Below are 12716 nucleotides of genomic sequence, written 5' to 3' on the forward strand. Positions count from 1 at the left end.
CTTTGCTATCTGGATATAATATCTTCTGTTACATTATTCTTTGTGTTCAAAATCAGTATGTGTTTGTCTTATATGATAGTTGTTGTTACTGATAAGCTAAGTATATTATGCAGTTTTACAGTGTTACATATATTATTTTTTAACTGCCTGTTCTGATTTCTCATACAATCTTTTCATCCTCTTTTCTAAGATAGAAGCAGACAAAATCTTCACATCTGAGTTCTAGCATGATGATAAAAATATATTATGAGAAGTCTACACAGACAAACAAAAACTCCTCAAAGTTGACTGTCTCTGAAATACACACCTACACCTACTGCAAGGAGTAGCAGGAATGCTTCAGGAGCTAATTTAAAGTTTCACTATAGCTGGACTGTAAGTTTCTGTTCTATGTTACACAGCTTCACAAGAACAATAATTCAATTTCTCTAAAACCAGCAAAATTTATATAGCATTAGAATAAAAGCAGAAGCATCCTAGGGACATCAGAACAGTAAAGGATTTTGCACATGCTGAACAGCAAGAATATCTGCATTAAATAAACTTTCTTCGGATAGACGTAGAGGCCCAGAGATTTCCTCTAGACCTAAAAGTATTTGAGTCAGCAGTTTAAGATGCCTTAAATGGTGCCAGCTGATGCAGTGGTCAGCTGCTAAATTCCTTTTACACACCCCCTACTAGGCACTGCTGTTAAGGAAGATATGTAAGAACTGCGGATAACAATGGGGTTTGTAAGGCAAGTGCCTTAACTGCAGCTATTTCACAAGATGTCATATGTCACAGACAGCAGCTAGGACACATACTTTAGGATATTATGTAAAACTGAACAGTGTAATTTAAAATTAGATGTAGAATGTATAAGCTGTGTGCCTCAAAGGAATATTTCTCCTGTTCAGTTTTCATTTCATTATTTTAAAGTGTTTGCTTTGTTTCATTCCATTTTTAATTAGAGCTTTGCCCTTCATGCAAATAGTCTGAGAATAGCAGAGAGTGATCCAGAATAAGAGAATTTAGTTCTGTTCTGAAAATAAACGAAGGCGAAACTCCAACTGACCATAGTGGGCATGCAGTAATAGCTTCCATTATCTGGCAAGCCATATGGAATTACTTATTCCTTATTAAAGTTGAGATCTTTACATAATATACCTAAAAAAAAGACTCTCTTGCCAAATTGATCTCAAAAGTAAGCATCTCTTGATTCTTCCTCTACCCAGCTCTTGTGAGGCCCCATCTGCAGTACTGTGTCCAGGCATGGGGGCCACAGCACAGGAAAGACACAGAGCTCTTGAAATGAGTCCAGAGGAGGGCCACTAAGATGATCAGAGAGCTGGAGCATCTCTCCTATGAGGAAAGGTTGAGGGAACTGGGCTTGTTTAGCTTGGAGAAGAGAAGGCTCTGGGGAGACCTCATTGTGGCCTTCCAGTATTTAAAGGGAGCCAATGAACAGGAGGGGAAATGACTGTTTACATGGATTGATACTGATAGGATAAGGGAGAATGGTTTAAAACTGAAACAGGGGAGGTTTAGGTTAGATGTTAGGAGGAAGTTTTTCACAGAGAGTGGTGAGGCACTGGAACAGGTTGCCCAAAGAGGCTGTGGATGCCCCATCCATGGAGGCATTCAAGGCCAGGCTGGATGTGGCTCTGGGCAGCCTGGTCTGGTGGTTGGTGACCCTGCACACAGGAGGGGGATTGAAACTCAATGATCTTTGTGGTCCCTTTCAACCCAGGCCATTCTGTGATTTTGTGATTCAGTCAGGAGAAGAGAAGGTTGTGAGATGACCTAATAGCAGACTTTCAGTATCTAAAGGGGAGCTACACGAAAGAAGGGTCTGTGGTGATAGAACAAGGTAAAATAGCTTCAAGCCCAAATAGGGTACATTTAGATAGGAGATGATAGGAAAAAAAAGTGTTCTACAGAGAGAGTGGTGAGACACTACAGGTTGCCCAGTGTTGTGGTTGATTTGCTGCGTGTGTCCCTGTTCGTTGCAGGAGGGATGGACTAGATGCCCTTTGAAAGTCCCTTCCAATTCTAAGTACTTTATGATTCTGTGATTCTATTATTCTATGATTCCGTGATCCAGGTCAGTGAGGTTTAGGCTCATATGACCTTTCTTCCTTCACTTTTTGTACATAGAAATTCTGTAGCAGTATTGAGCTTTAATATACTGCTGGACCAGAAAAGGTCTATTTTTCTTATGTTATCAGCCATGAAAAGATGAAGAATCAGAAGTCAGTGCACAGAAATACAGTTCAGCTTATTAAAGGAAGAAAATGACTTTGATTTGAAACATTCAGGAAAATCTGAGCCAGAAGAAGTGCATTTGGTAGGTAATGAAGCTTGAATACACAAAAACTTGGGAACCTTGAGAATAAAAAACAAAAAACAAAATATTTTTTCTTTTATAATTCAGCCAAAGATTAGAGAAAACATTACTATATGTTATAGACATGTTCTCAGAGATCATAAATTGAATAAATGCTCATTCACTGTCATTTGTCCTTCACAGTGCAGTGTATCCCAAACAAAGGTTTTAAAAATTCTGTTAGGTCTCTGATAATAAGGAAAACAAGGATTTTGCTGATAACTTCTCCTGTGAAGGCTGGATAGACCACATACACTTTCAAAAAAGGAAGTGCACAGTGAAGGACAAAGAACGTTTTTGACTCTCTCCAGTACAGTACATACTCTTTAGCAGAACTGTAAAGACAGAGAGACTGAAACCATGGTAAGCTCTATTCATTTTCTTTTTATTATATCAATGCATAATATTTAGTATTAAAACTATATGGGATGCGACTGTAAAACTTTAAACATATTTATAATAATTTTCAAGTGAGTTTCTTGCAGCTTACTTCCTGCTTTTGAGGGAATGAAGAAACTTTAGTTTTTTCTGTTTCTTCATCATATGAATCAGCCTGTGTGTGTCTTACAGATTCTGAAATTCAAAAGTAAGAAAGAGACAATGGTTTCTTTCAAGACTAAGCTGAAAATTAAGTTTGTAGATCTAGAGGAATTCTGCAGACAGGTGTCAGTATGATACCAAGCCAGAAATGAGAGTAAAGTTCTTTAACAATATTCCCAGAAAGACATTGTACTTTCCTCATTCAGAAGAACTTTGAAGCTAAAAACAAACAAGATTTATGCTTCTAGGTGTAAATTTGCAGTACATTTTTTTTTAAACTAATATCTGTTCTTTTTCATAAAAAGATTATTTAAAATTCAAAAACCTACATACTTGCAGATGTTTTTCTAAGTATTTATTAGTAAATTGAATCAACAATTTCAAGTCAAATGGTTTTAAAGATGTTAAAAGCTGTGTAGTCTGAATAGCTTTTTACACCACTTTTTCCTCAGGAAATATTTTAGGACTCTTGGAGTATCTTGTATACTTTTGCAGTGGTAAACATGCTCATACAAAGCTATCTCTAAATAGCTTTTCTTTATTTGAATCTGCTTATCTGTTTTAAAAGGAAAAAGGTAGTTTATGAAACCTAGAGAGGAACCCAAGACATAGAATTCAGTAATTCATAGGCAAAAAGGTCTAATGTCCATCACAAGTAGGACAAGAAAAGTGACAGTGTGAAATAGGATTGAATGCAGAACGCAGTTTACATTTAACAGTGTTTTGCAAAGTTTGGAAGTTTTGGGCAGAGGCTGGTTCTGTTTTACACAAAGATCTAGTTCTTCCTGAATCTGAAGAAATGGCCTCAAAAGTGTTTCAGTAACATTTTGGATATTTAAAATATAAAATATACATTTCTTATTTATTTCTGTTGTAATGAATTCCAATGTAGGAACAAATGAGAAAACAAAACAAAACAAAACAAAAACAAACAATCAAAAAAACCACTGTGCTTGTACTTGCAAAAAGTCAACTCAAGTTACTTGATTTGCTCACATATATGTGAATGGGAAAAGCACAACAGTTTTAACAAATTAGCTTTTGCATGCTGAGTTCCTGTTGTTGCCGAGATTCTTTAACTCAAGCTTCCCATTCAGCATTCTCATATACACATGGAGGCTCTGTGTCTGCAAAACTCTACATTGCAATTTGCAAGGCAAATTATAATACAGTTATTCTATTGGCACGACTCAAATGTATAGCTGTCTTTATAAAAAGATTTGTTTAGAAGGAGCATGTAAATATGCAAATACATTGAACACAAGGTTTCTGCTGTTGCCAAATGCAGTTTGAAAATAAGCAACAATAACAGTTCTACCTTTTCTTCAAGTTCTTTTTAAGTTTCAGATTGGTTTGTCTGAATTGAAATATGACTGACAGTTCAAAGAAATGTAAACTATGTATTCATATTCTTATTAGATTTCTTCAGCAGTATTATATACTCTATAGGAAAAGGAGTGCTTTTATCTCTGCATCACAGGCAACCCAGAAGCATCGCTAAGGAAGCAAATCACAATATTTGATGCTGCAGGGGTGGACATTTGTATTATAGCAATATAGGTTAGGTGGAAAGAAAAAAGAAGTAGTTTAAAAAAAAAAAAAAAGTGGAGAGCAAAATAATTGAAAAGGTTAGAGTGAGGGATAATAAGGGAAAGTGCATTTTCTGACAGTTTTACACAAGGCAGAGATCGAACTGGTTGAGATACAAAACCCTACAAAAATGTCAATGAACTGAGACTGGCATAATCTGGCTGAGGCCGACTCTGCTTTAAATGCAGAAGGGAAGATGTGGAAGGAGCAGATCTAGGTCCCACGAAATCCCAAGATCAAATGAGGGCCAAAAAAAAGTTCAGTATTTTATTTCTGTCTCTCATAACAGAGCCAAGTCCAATCCAAAAAATACAGACATGATAAAGAATGAAAAAAATACTAAAACTACACCAACAGCTGCTGGTAGTTGTTGCCTCATCTGAAATAGGAGCTGATGAATGCAAAGGAAAAGATTGCATTTTCCTTTGACTTCAGGCCAAGACTAGCTGTGTTGATTTCTAAGCTGGAAAAATAACAGTCAACACAAGCTTGCCTTCCTGTAGTGCTACTGGTAATTTGTAGGTTAAGAAGTAAAAGAACTTCTGAGATATGAGATAAATCCATGAATGCAGATATGTCCCAGATATGGGTCAATCGATTTGGATTTACTGATTGTTAAAATAGAATTTCTGTTAAAAATAGTCCAGAAAAGTGGCATCTTCTTAGTCATAACATCCAGGCAGAGCTAGGACTCCAGTTAAAGAGTGAGTTGCTGTGTAGCAGGGAGGGCCTGTTGAAGTTCATTGTACTGAAATCTCTGATTCCTTTTAGAATTTCAGAACAAGGTCCAAAATACAAATACAAACATCAGCTCACATTTTCCTTAATTTGGATACCTTAATTTGGGAGGCACTCACATTGCCTCAGGAACACTACTGACTTCTCATTTAATTCCTAATAGATTCTGTCATTCAGCTCATATGAGCTTTGATTAAAAAAATCCCCATACAGTTAATTTCTGGAAAACAGCTGTACTGTAATTTAACTTGAAATAACTCTTTCGTGGTTCTGTGTCATATTTCTATTGCATTTACTTTGGAAAGAATTTCATCTGCTCCTAGAATAGTTAAAATATTTTAACCCTTTGAGACTAAATTTCTGTCACACAAAACAAATGGCCAGTTAGTGATGTCAGGAAAAAACAAACAAACAAACAAAACTTCCTATTTATAAGTTGTTACACTAGACATTATTCAGCAATTCAGGGTCCTAGCACTGAAATTCGGCACTCCTAAGCACTCCTAAGAACTATATGCTGGAAGGACACCACAAACTTGATGTGGAGCACACCATTATCACATACCAACTCACAGGAAGTAATGACCTGGAAAAATAGAAAGGGACAAATGGTAGATGAATTGTCTGGGCAACTCTAGCAATAAAAAAGAAGTCTCTATTCTTCCCTAGGGATCTGTATCTTAGCTATGGATAAAAAACATTGATGAGTAATATATTGAGATATATACATCATGTGAGGCAGCACAGCAGAAATAGGTTTTGAGAAAGAGAAGAAAACAGTCCAAGTCCCTCTGAAAGCCATTTCTAAAAGAACGTAAATTCAAGGCACCTGCATAAGAAATCCATTTTAGGCATAAAACAGCAAGATAAACATTATCAGATCCCAATGGATGTGATCAACAAAACTCCTATGTCTCCACCAAGTAGCAAAAAGGAAACACAAGCTTTCTTAAATTTTGGGGTTTTAGAGAATGAGTATTCTTATTTACAGTTTGATTGTAAATCCTTTAAATCAAGTGACCCAGATGAAGAACAATTTCACATGGATTTCTGAGCAACAACAAATCTTTGAATAAGTTAAACAGGAGATAGTACATGCATTAGTCTTTGGGCCCCTCAAGGCATGACAAGATGTAAAAAACATTCTCTGTGCTGCAGCAAGGGAGAACGGCCCCACCTAGAGCCTGTGGCAGAGAGCCCCAGGGGAGACTCGATGTCAACCTCTAGAGTTTTGGAGTTAGGGAAACAGAGAATCTGAGGCCCTCTATACTCCAACTGAAAAAGAAATATTGGCAGCAAATGAAGGAGTTTGAGCTGCTTTGGAAGTGGATGGTACAGCTCTTCTTGACACCTTGACTGCCCATGTTGCACTGGACATTCAAAGTGAGGGTCCTCTCTACATATCATCAACTGATGATTAGAGACCTCTGTCTCTAATGCTTTTATTACTCTAACACTAGATTACCACTGACATGAATATGACATGAGCTTTCTGTCAAATTTCTTTTGGTCAGCCTACAAGAGCAACTGTGATGGATCATCTTTATGTAGCAGCCCTCAAGAATAAATAGTAAAAATATGGAAGTACCTTAGCCTAACACTAGTGATTTTCTCCTTCCTGCTACTCTTTTCCCCACTACAGTCGGTAGTTGATCTACCCTCCACAATAAGTCTATCATGTGCAATCAATGAGCTTCATAACAGCCCATCCTTTAATGGATGCCAAACCGACTTACCTTTTGATCTAGCCACAGCTCAACAAAAAAACTGGTAACATTGTAAACAATGGAAAAATGGAAAATATTATTATGTGCCTGCAATCTATCTGATGTGCAGCAATGTGTCCGGTGTGCAGCAGCATACCTAGCATCCTGGAAAGCAAGGCTTGCAGCTGACACAACTCAGCATCAAGAAGCCTCTTCCCTCCTCTTCCCCACTTTGTTTGCCCTATCACTAGCACTTCAGTACTTGGAGCAGAAAGTCTACTTATCATGGATGGTAGCCACTGTGAGGAGACAGCAAAACTAAAATAGACTCTGACAAATTAGGTTTCTACTTCTCATTTCCTCATTCTTGAGGAAATGGCCGCAAGTTGTGCCAGAGGAGGTTTAGATTAGACATAAGGAAGAACTTTTTCTCTCAGAGGGTGGTCAGGCACTGGAATGGCTGCCCAGGGAAGTGGTGGAGTTGCCGTCCCTGGCAGTATTCAAGAGGCATCTGGATGAGGAGCTATGAGATCAGGTTTAGTGCTTGTGGTAGCAATGGTAATGGGCGAACGGCTGGACTAGATGATCTTGTAGGTCTTTCCAACCTTGTGATTCTATGATTCTGTGATTTGCATATATCTTGTAGCCAGCAGATTCAAGAGCATGCAAATAACAGACACAGTAAGCTACTAAATTAATAAGATTAAATGGAAGTAGAAATGGAAATGAGAAGCATGGAAAACAAGCTGCAGAGAAAACGGAAAATCCAATCAGACTTTTTCTACTGAGAGAAATCAAATACTGGGACAGATCTACATGACAACAGCCTATCCATCTTTGCAGGTAGTCAAAATGCAGTGAAGGAATAGTTTGAGCAATTTGGTAAGCACTGTCCCTGTTCTGAGCAGAAAGTTGGACAAGATGACCTTCTCTACCTAAACTAATTCTGAAGCTATGATTTGCAATGAAAGTGGTCTCTCCATTAGAGGTCACTGTTGTGCAAGCACCCGGCATGACACCACAGGAAAAAAAAATAAGAAAAATAACTGCAGAGAGAAAGTGTTGTGTGAAGTAGTGTTTCCTTCCATCTGACAGCTGAAGAGTGACATACATCTTGCCACAGGACAGGTGTACAGTGGAAGAGGGGAAACACAACCCAATCACATCTCCCAGGTTTCCTAGTTAGCAGGTGCCAGCTACGGATTAAAATCGACAGTGCAAGGATAGCAGAGTCTTGGGGAAAAACAAACATACAAACAAACAAAAATAAAAACAAAAACAAACAAACAAAAAAACAGAAGAGTAGGACCAGAAGCAATAATTCTTTTTTTTTTTTTTTTAATAAAATGTGGATATATCAGCTGGCACTCTTATGCAGAGTATATCCTCTACAAAAGCTGAAAGCCAAAAGGACTTCAGTAAATGGAAAATATATTTTAGTTCTTCTCTGTGCTTTTTCAAAGGAGCAGAGGAAGACACTCTTATTTAACCTAATTTTCCTTTTTTTTTTTTTTTTTTTTTTTTTTTAAGGGGGGAGGAGGATTAACTGGGGGGTTTATAACACAGATTGACAATCACTTTGAAGCCAGCCAACTTTGAAACCAACCTGCTATCATCTACAAGGATCAAAGTTCATTGGTAATGATAAAAAGCTTTTTGACAGCCCAATGGACTTGGCCATAGAAAGGATGTTAGTATTATGTAAATCTTAGGCAGAAGTTCATACACAGATTTTTGTTGAAGTTTTTAAAATCATTTGGATTAAATTGGGTTTTCATTTTTAATTATGATTGCCTTTGATTTGAATTCCTGTGGAAACATTCCTGAAGTTAGTTTATGTTTTGAAATGTTGGTTATGGGATTGCAATTTAGGCTATGTCATATATAGATGTCGATGACAAGAAGTATACTAGACTAAGAAATCATATAAATGACTGTTTTTAGTTTTAATTTAACTTCAACATTCTGAATTTTCCTGGGCTCCAGCAGGGACAGGGAGGTGATTGTTCCCCTCTACTCTGCTCTTGAGAGGCCCCATCTGGAGTACTGCGTCCAGGTCTGGAGCCCCCAGTACAAGAAAGACAGGGAACTGTTGAAAAGGGTCCAGAGGAGGGCCACAAAGATGATCAGGGGACTGGAGCACCTCCCCTTTGAGGACAGGCTGAAGGAGCTGGGCTTGTTCAGCCTGGGGAAAAGGCGGCTGCGGGGTGACCTCATTGCAGCCTTTCAGTACCTAAAGGGAGCCTACAAACAGGAGGGGAATCAACTCTTTGAAAGGGTGAGTGACAGCAGGACAAGGGGAAATGGTTTTAAGTTGAGGGAAGGGAGATTGAGAAATTTTTTACAGAGAGAGTGGTGAGGTGCTGGAACAGGCTGCCCAGAGAGGTTGTGGATGCCCCGTTCCTACAGGTGTTCAAGTCCAGATTGGATGGGGCCCTGGGCAGCCTGGTCTAGTATTAAATGAGGAGGTTGGTGGCCCTGCATGTGGCAGGGGGGTTGGAGCTTCATGATCCTTGAGGTCCCTTCCAACCCTGGCAATTCTGTGATTTTGTGATTCTGTGAATTTAACATTTTTCCAGATGCCTAATTTCATTTCTGGCAATCTTATAAACTGTGTTGGTCACAGTACTTCACACTTACCAAAAAAAAAAAAAAAAAAAAGTGTTGAGGTTTGACTAGTATTTTGAAAAGTATCAAAAACATAACAGGCTTATTTGCCAGACAATGTGATAGGGCATTGGCTTGATAGAAGGAAGAAGAACAAGGGTTCTGCCCATATGTGCCATAGAAACTATATTCAGTATATATTTTACTTGTTCCTCTCTAACCAGCACAATTGTCCTGAAGTTATGTTTTTGAAGAGTGTTTTCCAACCTTCCTTCTCCTCCATTGCAGCACCAACTTAAGGAACTTCTCATACGGTCTCTCCTCTTATGCTGTTATTCTAATCCTGTGTCTCTTTGCATTAACAAACATGATGTTATGTAACCTCAAACAGTAAAATAATCTAGACTGAAAAGCAGCTCTTTTCCCATGCCTCACTCTTTCTTTCTTCTTCTTTCCTTGAATATCTTCAATCTGCATCTTTTCAAAGATACATGATATAGAACAGTATTTAGCAGCAAACCTGAGGAGATGTGGGTGAGGAACTGCTTTTTATATTGAAACTTCACCTTCAACTGTAACAAAAAATTGTGGAGGTCAATATACAGCATCATACCTTTTTAACAGTTTACAAGTGTAACTGTGTGGTATCCCGTGCCACACATCAACACTAAGAAAGTGTTATTTCCTCAGAAGGAACTACTAGCCAAGGTGACTGCAGAGCATAACGGCACAAGCTTTTCTTCTATTGTGAATTTTCCACTGATGTTGTGAAACTGTTTACTTACAGGAGAATTTGCAGAAACTAAGTACACCATGAGTGGCAAACAAATGATGACTTAGAAGTAGAATGCTGCAAGAAATCATGCAATGCTACTTACTGACATTTAAAACTGTATTTGCCCAGCGTCAGTAACCTCACGTTTCTATCATACATGCTCCCTTCCATAAACCCAAACCTTGATCCTGGATTGTCATCTTCCTCAACATAGTTTACACAAACAGGGATCCTAGTCTATTGTCTACATTCTTATAAAACATCTTCAGCTCTGCAAAAAAAGAATCTTAACTGTATGTCATGGATTGAATCTTTGCCATGTGACAGGCCTAGCCCCCTTTGTCCCACCCTTTCCCCTGTGGAAACCAGAAGAGAAGTAAGAAGGAGGAGTTGTTGCTCACAGAATCACAGAATCACAGAATGGCCAGGGTTGGAAGGGACCTCAAGGATCATGAATCTCCAACCCCTCTGCCACATGCAGGCAGGGCCATCAACCTCCTCATTTAATGCTAGACCAGGCTGCCCAGGGCCCCATCCAATCTGGCCTTGAATACTTCCAAGGATGGGGCATCCACAACCTCTCTGGGCTGCCTGTTCCAGTACCTCACCTCTCTCTCTGTAAAGAATTTCAAACTCAATTGTAGATCTTCAGCAACAGTTCCAATTCCATCTTGATATCATAATACCTATGGAAAACCATGACACTGTATCCTCTTTCTGAGTCATATTTCACTGTGCTTTGACTTTGATCCTGCACTCTCAGCCATTCACTCAGTCTCTCTGCATTAACTGAGCTCAGAGAACAGGCTGAGAAACAGATATCCGAAAGTCCAACTGCAGAGTCCAGAAAGTTACAGCTAGTCAGCTAATGAGTAATAGCTACGTGTTTGAAGGCACTGTTCAGCCATATAATAAGCTCACTAATAATAACTTGTAGGAGGCACGTTATTCTGCAGTTTAGATGTGGAAGAGGTAGCTTCTGAACAGAAACAACTACAGGCAAAGCAGGCAAAGCTGAGTCACTTCTGTCTTATTTCAAAGTACTTAATGTAGCGCTAATAGTATACGTCTGTTTTTACCAATTGCCTTGTGTGTATTCACATAGTTTATAAACTCAAGAGCAGAGAATCTATAAAGGAAGGACAAAATCTATAGAATCACAAAATCATAGAATCATCAAACTTGGAAAAGACCTCCAAGATCATCTAGTCTAACCATTCACCTATCACCAATATTTTCCTTCTAAAAGTACTTAGCACTTGACCATTTCCGACATTCACGAGTCAGCTGGAAATACCAATATCAGCATTATTTTTCAAGAAGCTTCGCAATGCGAAGGACAAGAAATTGAAAGGGTTTCCCAAGACACAGACAAAAATATCTGATGCTCAATCTGTGGTGCTTGAAGTTGTAAACTTAGTTCCACCTATAATTAGTTCCTGCTGAGTGCAACCATCGAAAAGTTTGTTATTAAAAGATTAAGAATATCACTGAAATCTTTTAAATATTCCCCACATCAAAGTACTGTATTAGTGAAAAAAGAAGTGATATTACAGATATCAGAGATTGGTGTTACACAGTATCTCCCTCAAGTGAACATAGTGTTTGGTGAGCTCTACAGCATAGTTCTTGTTGGAGTTCTTGTTTCTTTGGGTTATTCCTGCCATATAAGCAGAAGTAAAGGAACTTAAAACTGGAAGTAATAGTTTTTACCTTCTGTACCCACGTCGACAGTGAATCAACAGGATTTGAATATATTTCTTGGAACCTGTTAATGATACACCAACCAGAAAAAAAAAGAAAAAAAGAAAAAAAAATCACTTTTTAGCCATGTGACTGCCATGGAAAGGTGATTTGACAAAATAGGCCAAGGTTTCATTCCAACTACCAAATAACACTCCTATTATATAATTCAGGTTAAACTGCAAAGCACCGAGTTTTTTAACTTATCCTTTCTCCCATCGTGTTTTAGAATACAACAACAGTTGTAACATAGCATATATTAAAAGGTTAAAATCCAAGACTGTGAGAAGAGACTCTGAAATTGTTAATGGTTGCAGTTAGTGTAGAGTTTCCAGCTGGGAAGGAATAACTGCAGTTATCAGTACAGGTTGGGACATGACCTGCTGGAGAGGAGCTCTGTGGAGAAGGACCTGGGTGTCCTGGTGGACAGCAGGTTGGCCATGAGCCAGCAGTGTGCCCTGGTGTCTAAGAAGGCCAATGGCATCCTGGGGTGCATTATAAAGGAGTGTGGACAGCAGGTCGAGGGAGGTGATCCTCCCCCTCTACTCTGCCCTGCTCAGCCCTAACCTGAAGTACTGCAACCAGTTCTGGGCTCCCTCGTACAAAAAAGACAGGGATCTCCTGAAAAGAGTCCAGAGGAGGGACACAAAGA

At 38.6% G+C, this 12716-nt stretch overlaps 1 protein-coding gene across 4 annotated transcripts in view; it reads left to right on the top strand.

Annotated features, from left to right (window-relative positions):
* Positions 1 to 2709: 2709 nt before the first annotated feature.
* The window catches only part of FYB1 (FYN binding protein 1), a 60649-nt gene continuing 50642 nt past the window's right edge, over positions 2710 to 12716 (top strand). For 3 of the 4 annotated variants that reach the window (XM_090130560.1, XM_090130561.1, XM_090130562.1), the window contains exon 1: positions 2710 to 2728. In XM_090130560.1, the coding sequence (XP_089986686.1) occupies positions 2726 to 2728 (3 nt within the window). In that variant the 5' untranslated portion in view covers positions 2710 to 2725. Of the gene's footprint in view, positions 2729 to 9099; positions 9218 to 12716 lie in introns of those variants that run through there. The other variant, XM_090130566.1, reaches the window with a different exon arrangement.

The sequence above is a fragment of the Phasianus colchicus genome, chromosome Z, assembly GCF_987193195.1.
Source record: "Phasianus colchicus chromosome Z, bPhaCol1.hap1.1, whole genome shotgun sequence".
NCBI lineage: Eukaryota > Metazoa > Chordata > Aves > Galliformes > Phasianidae > Phasianus > Phasianus colchicus.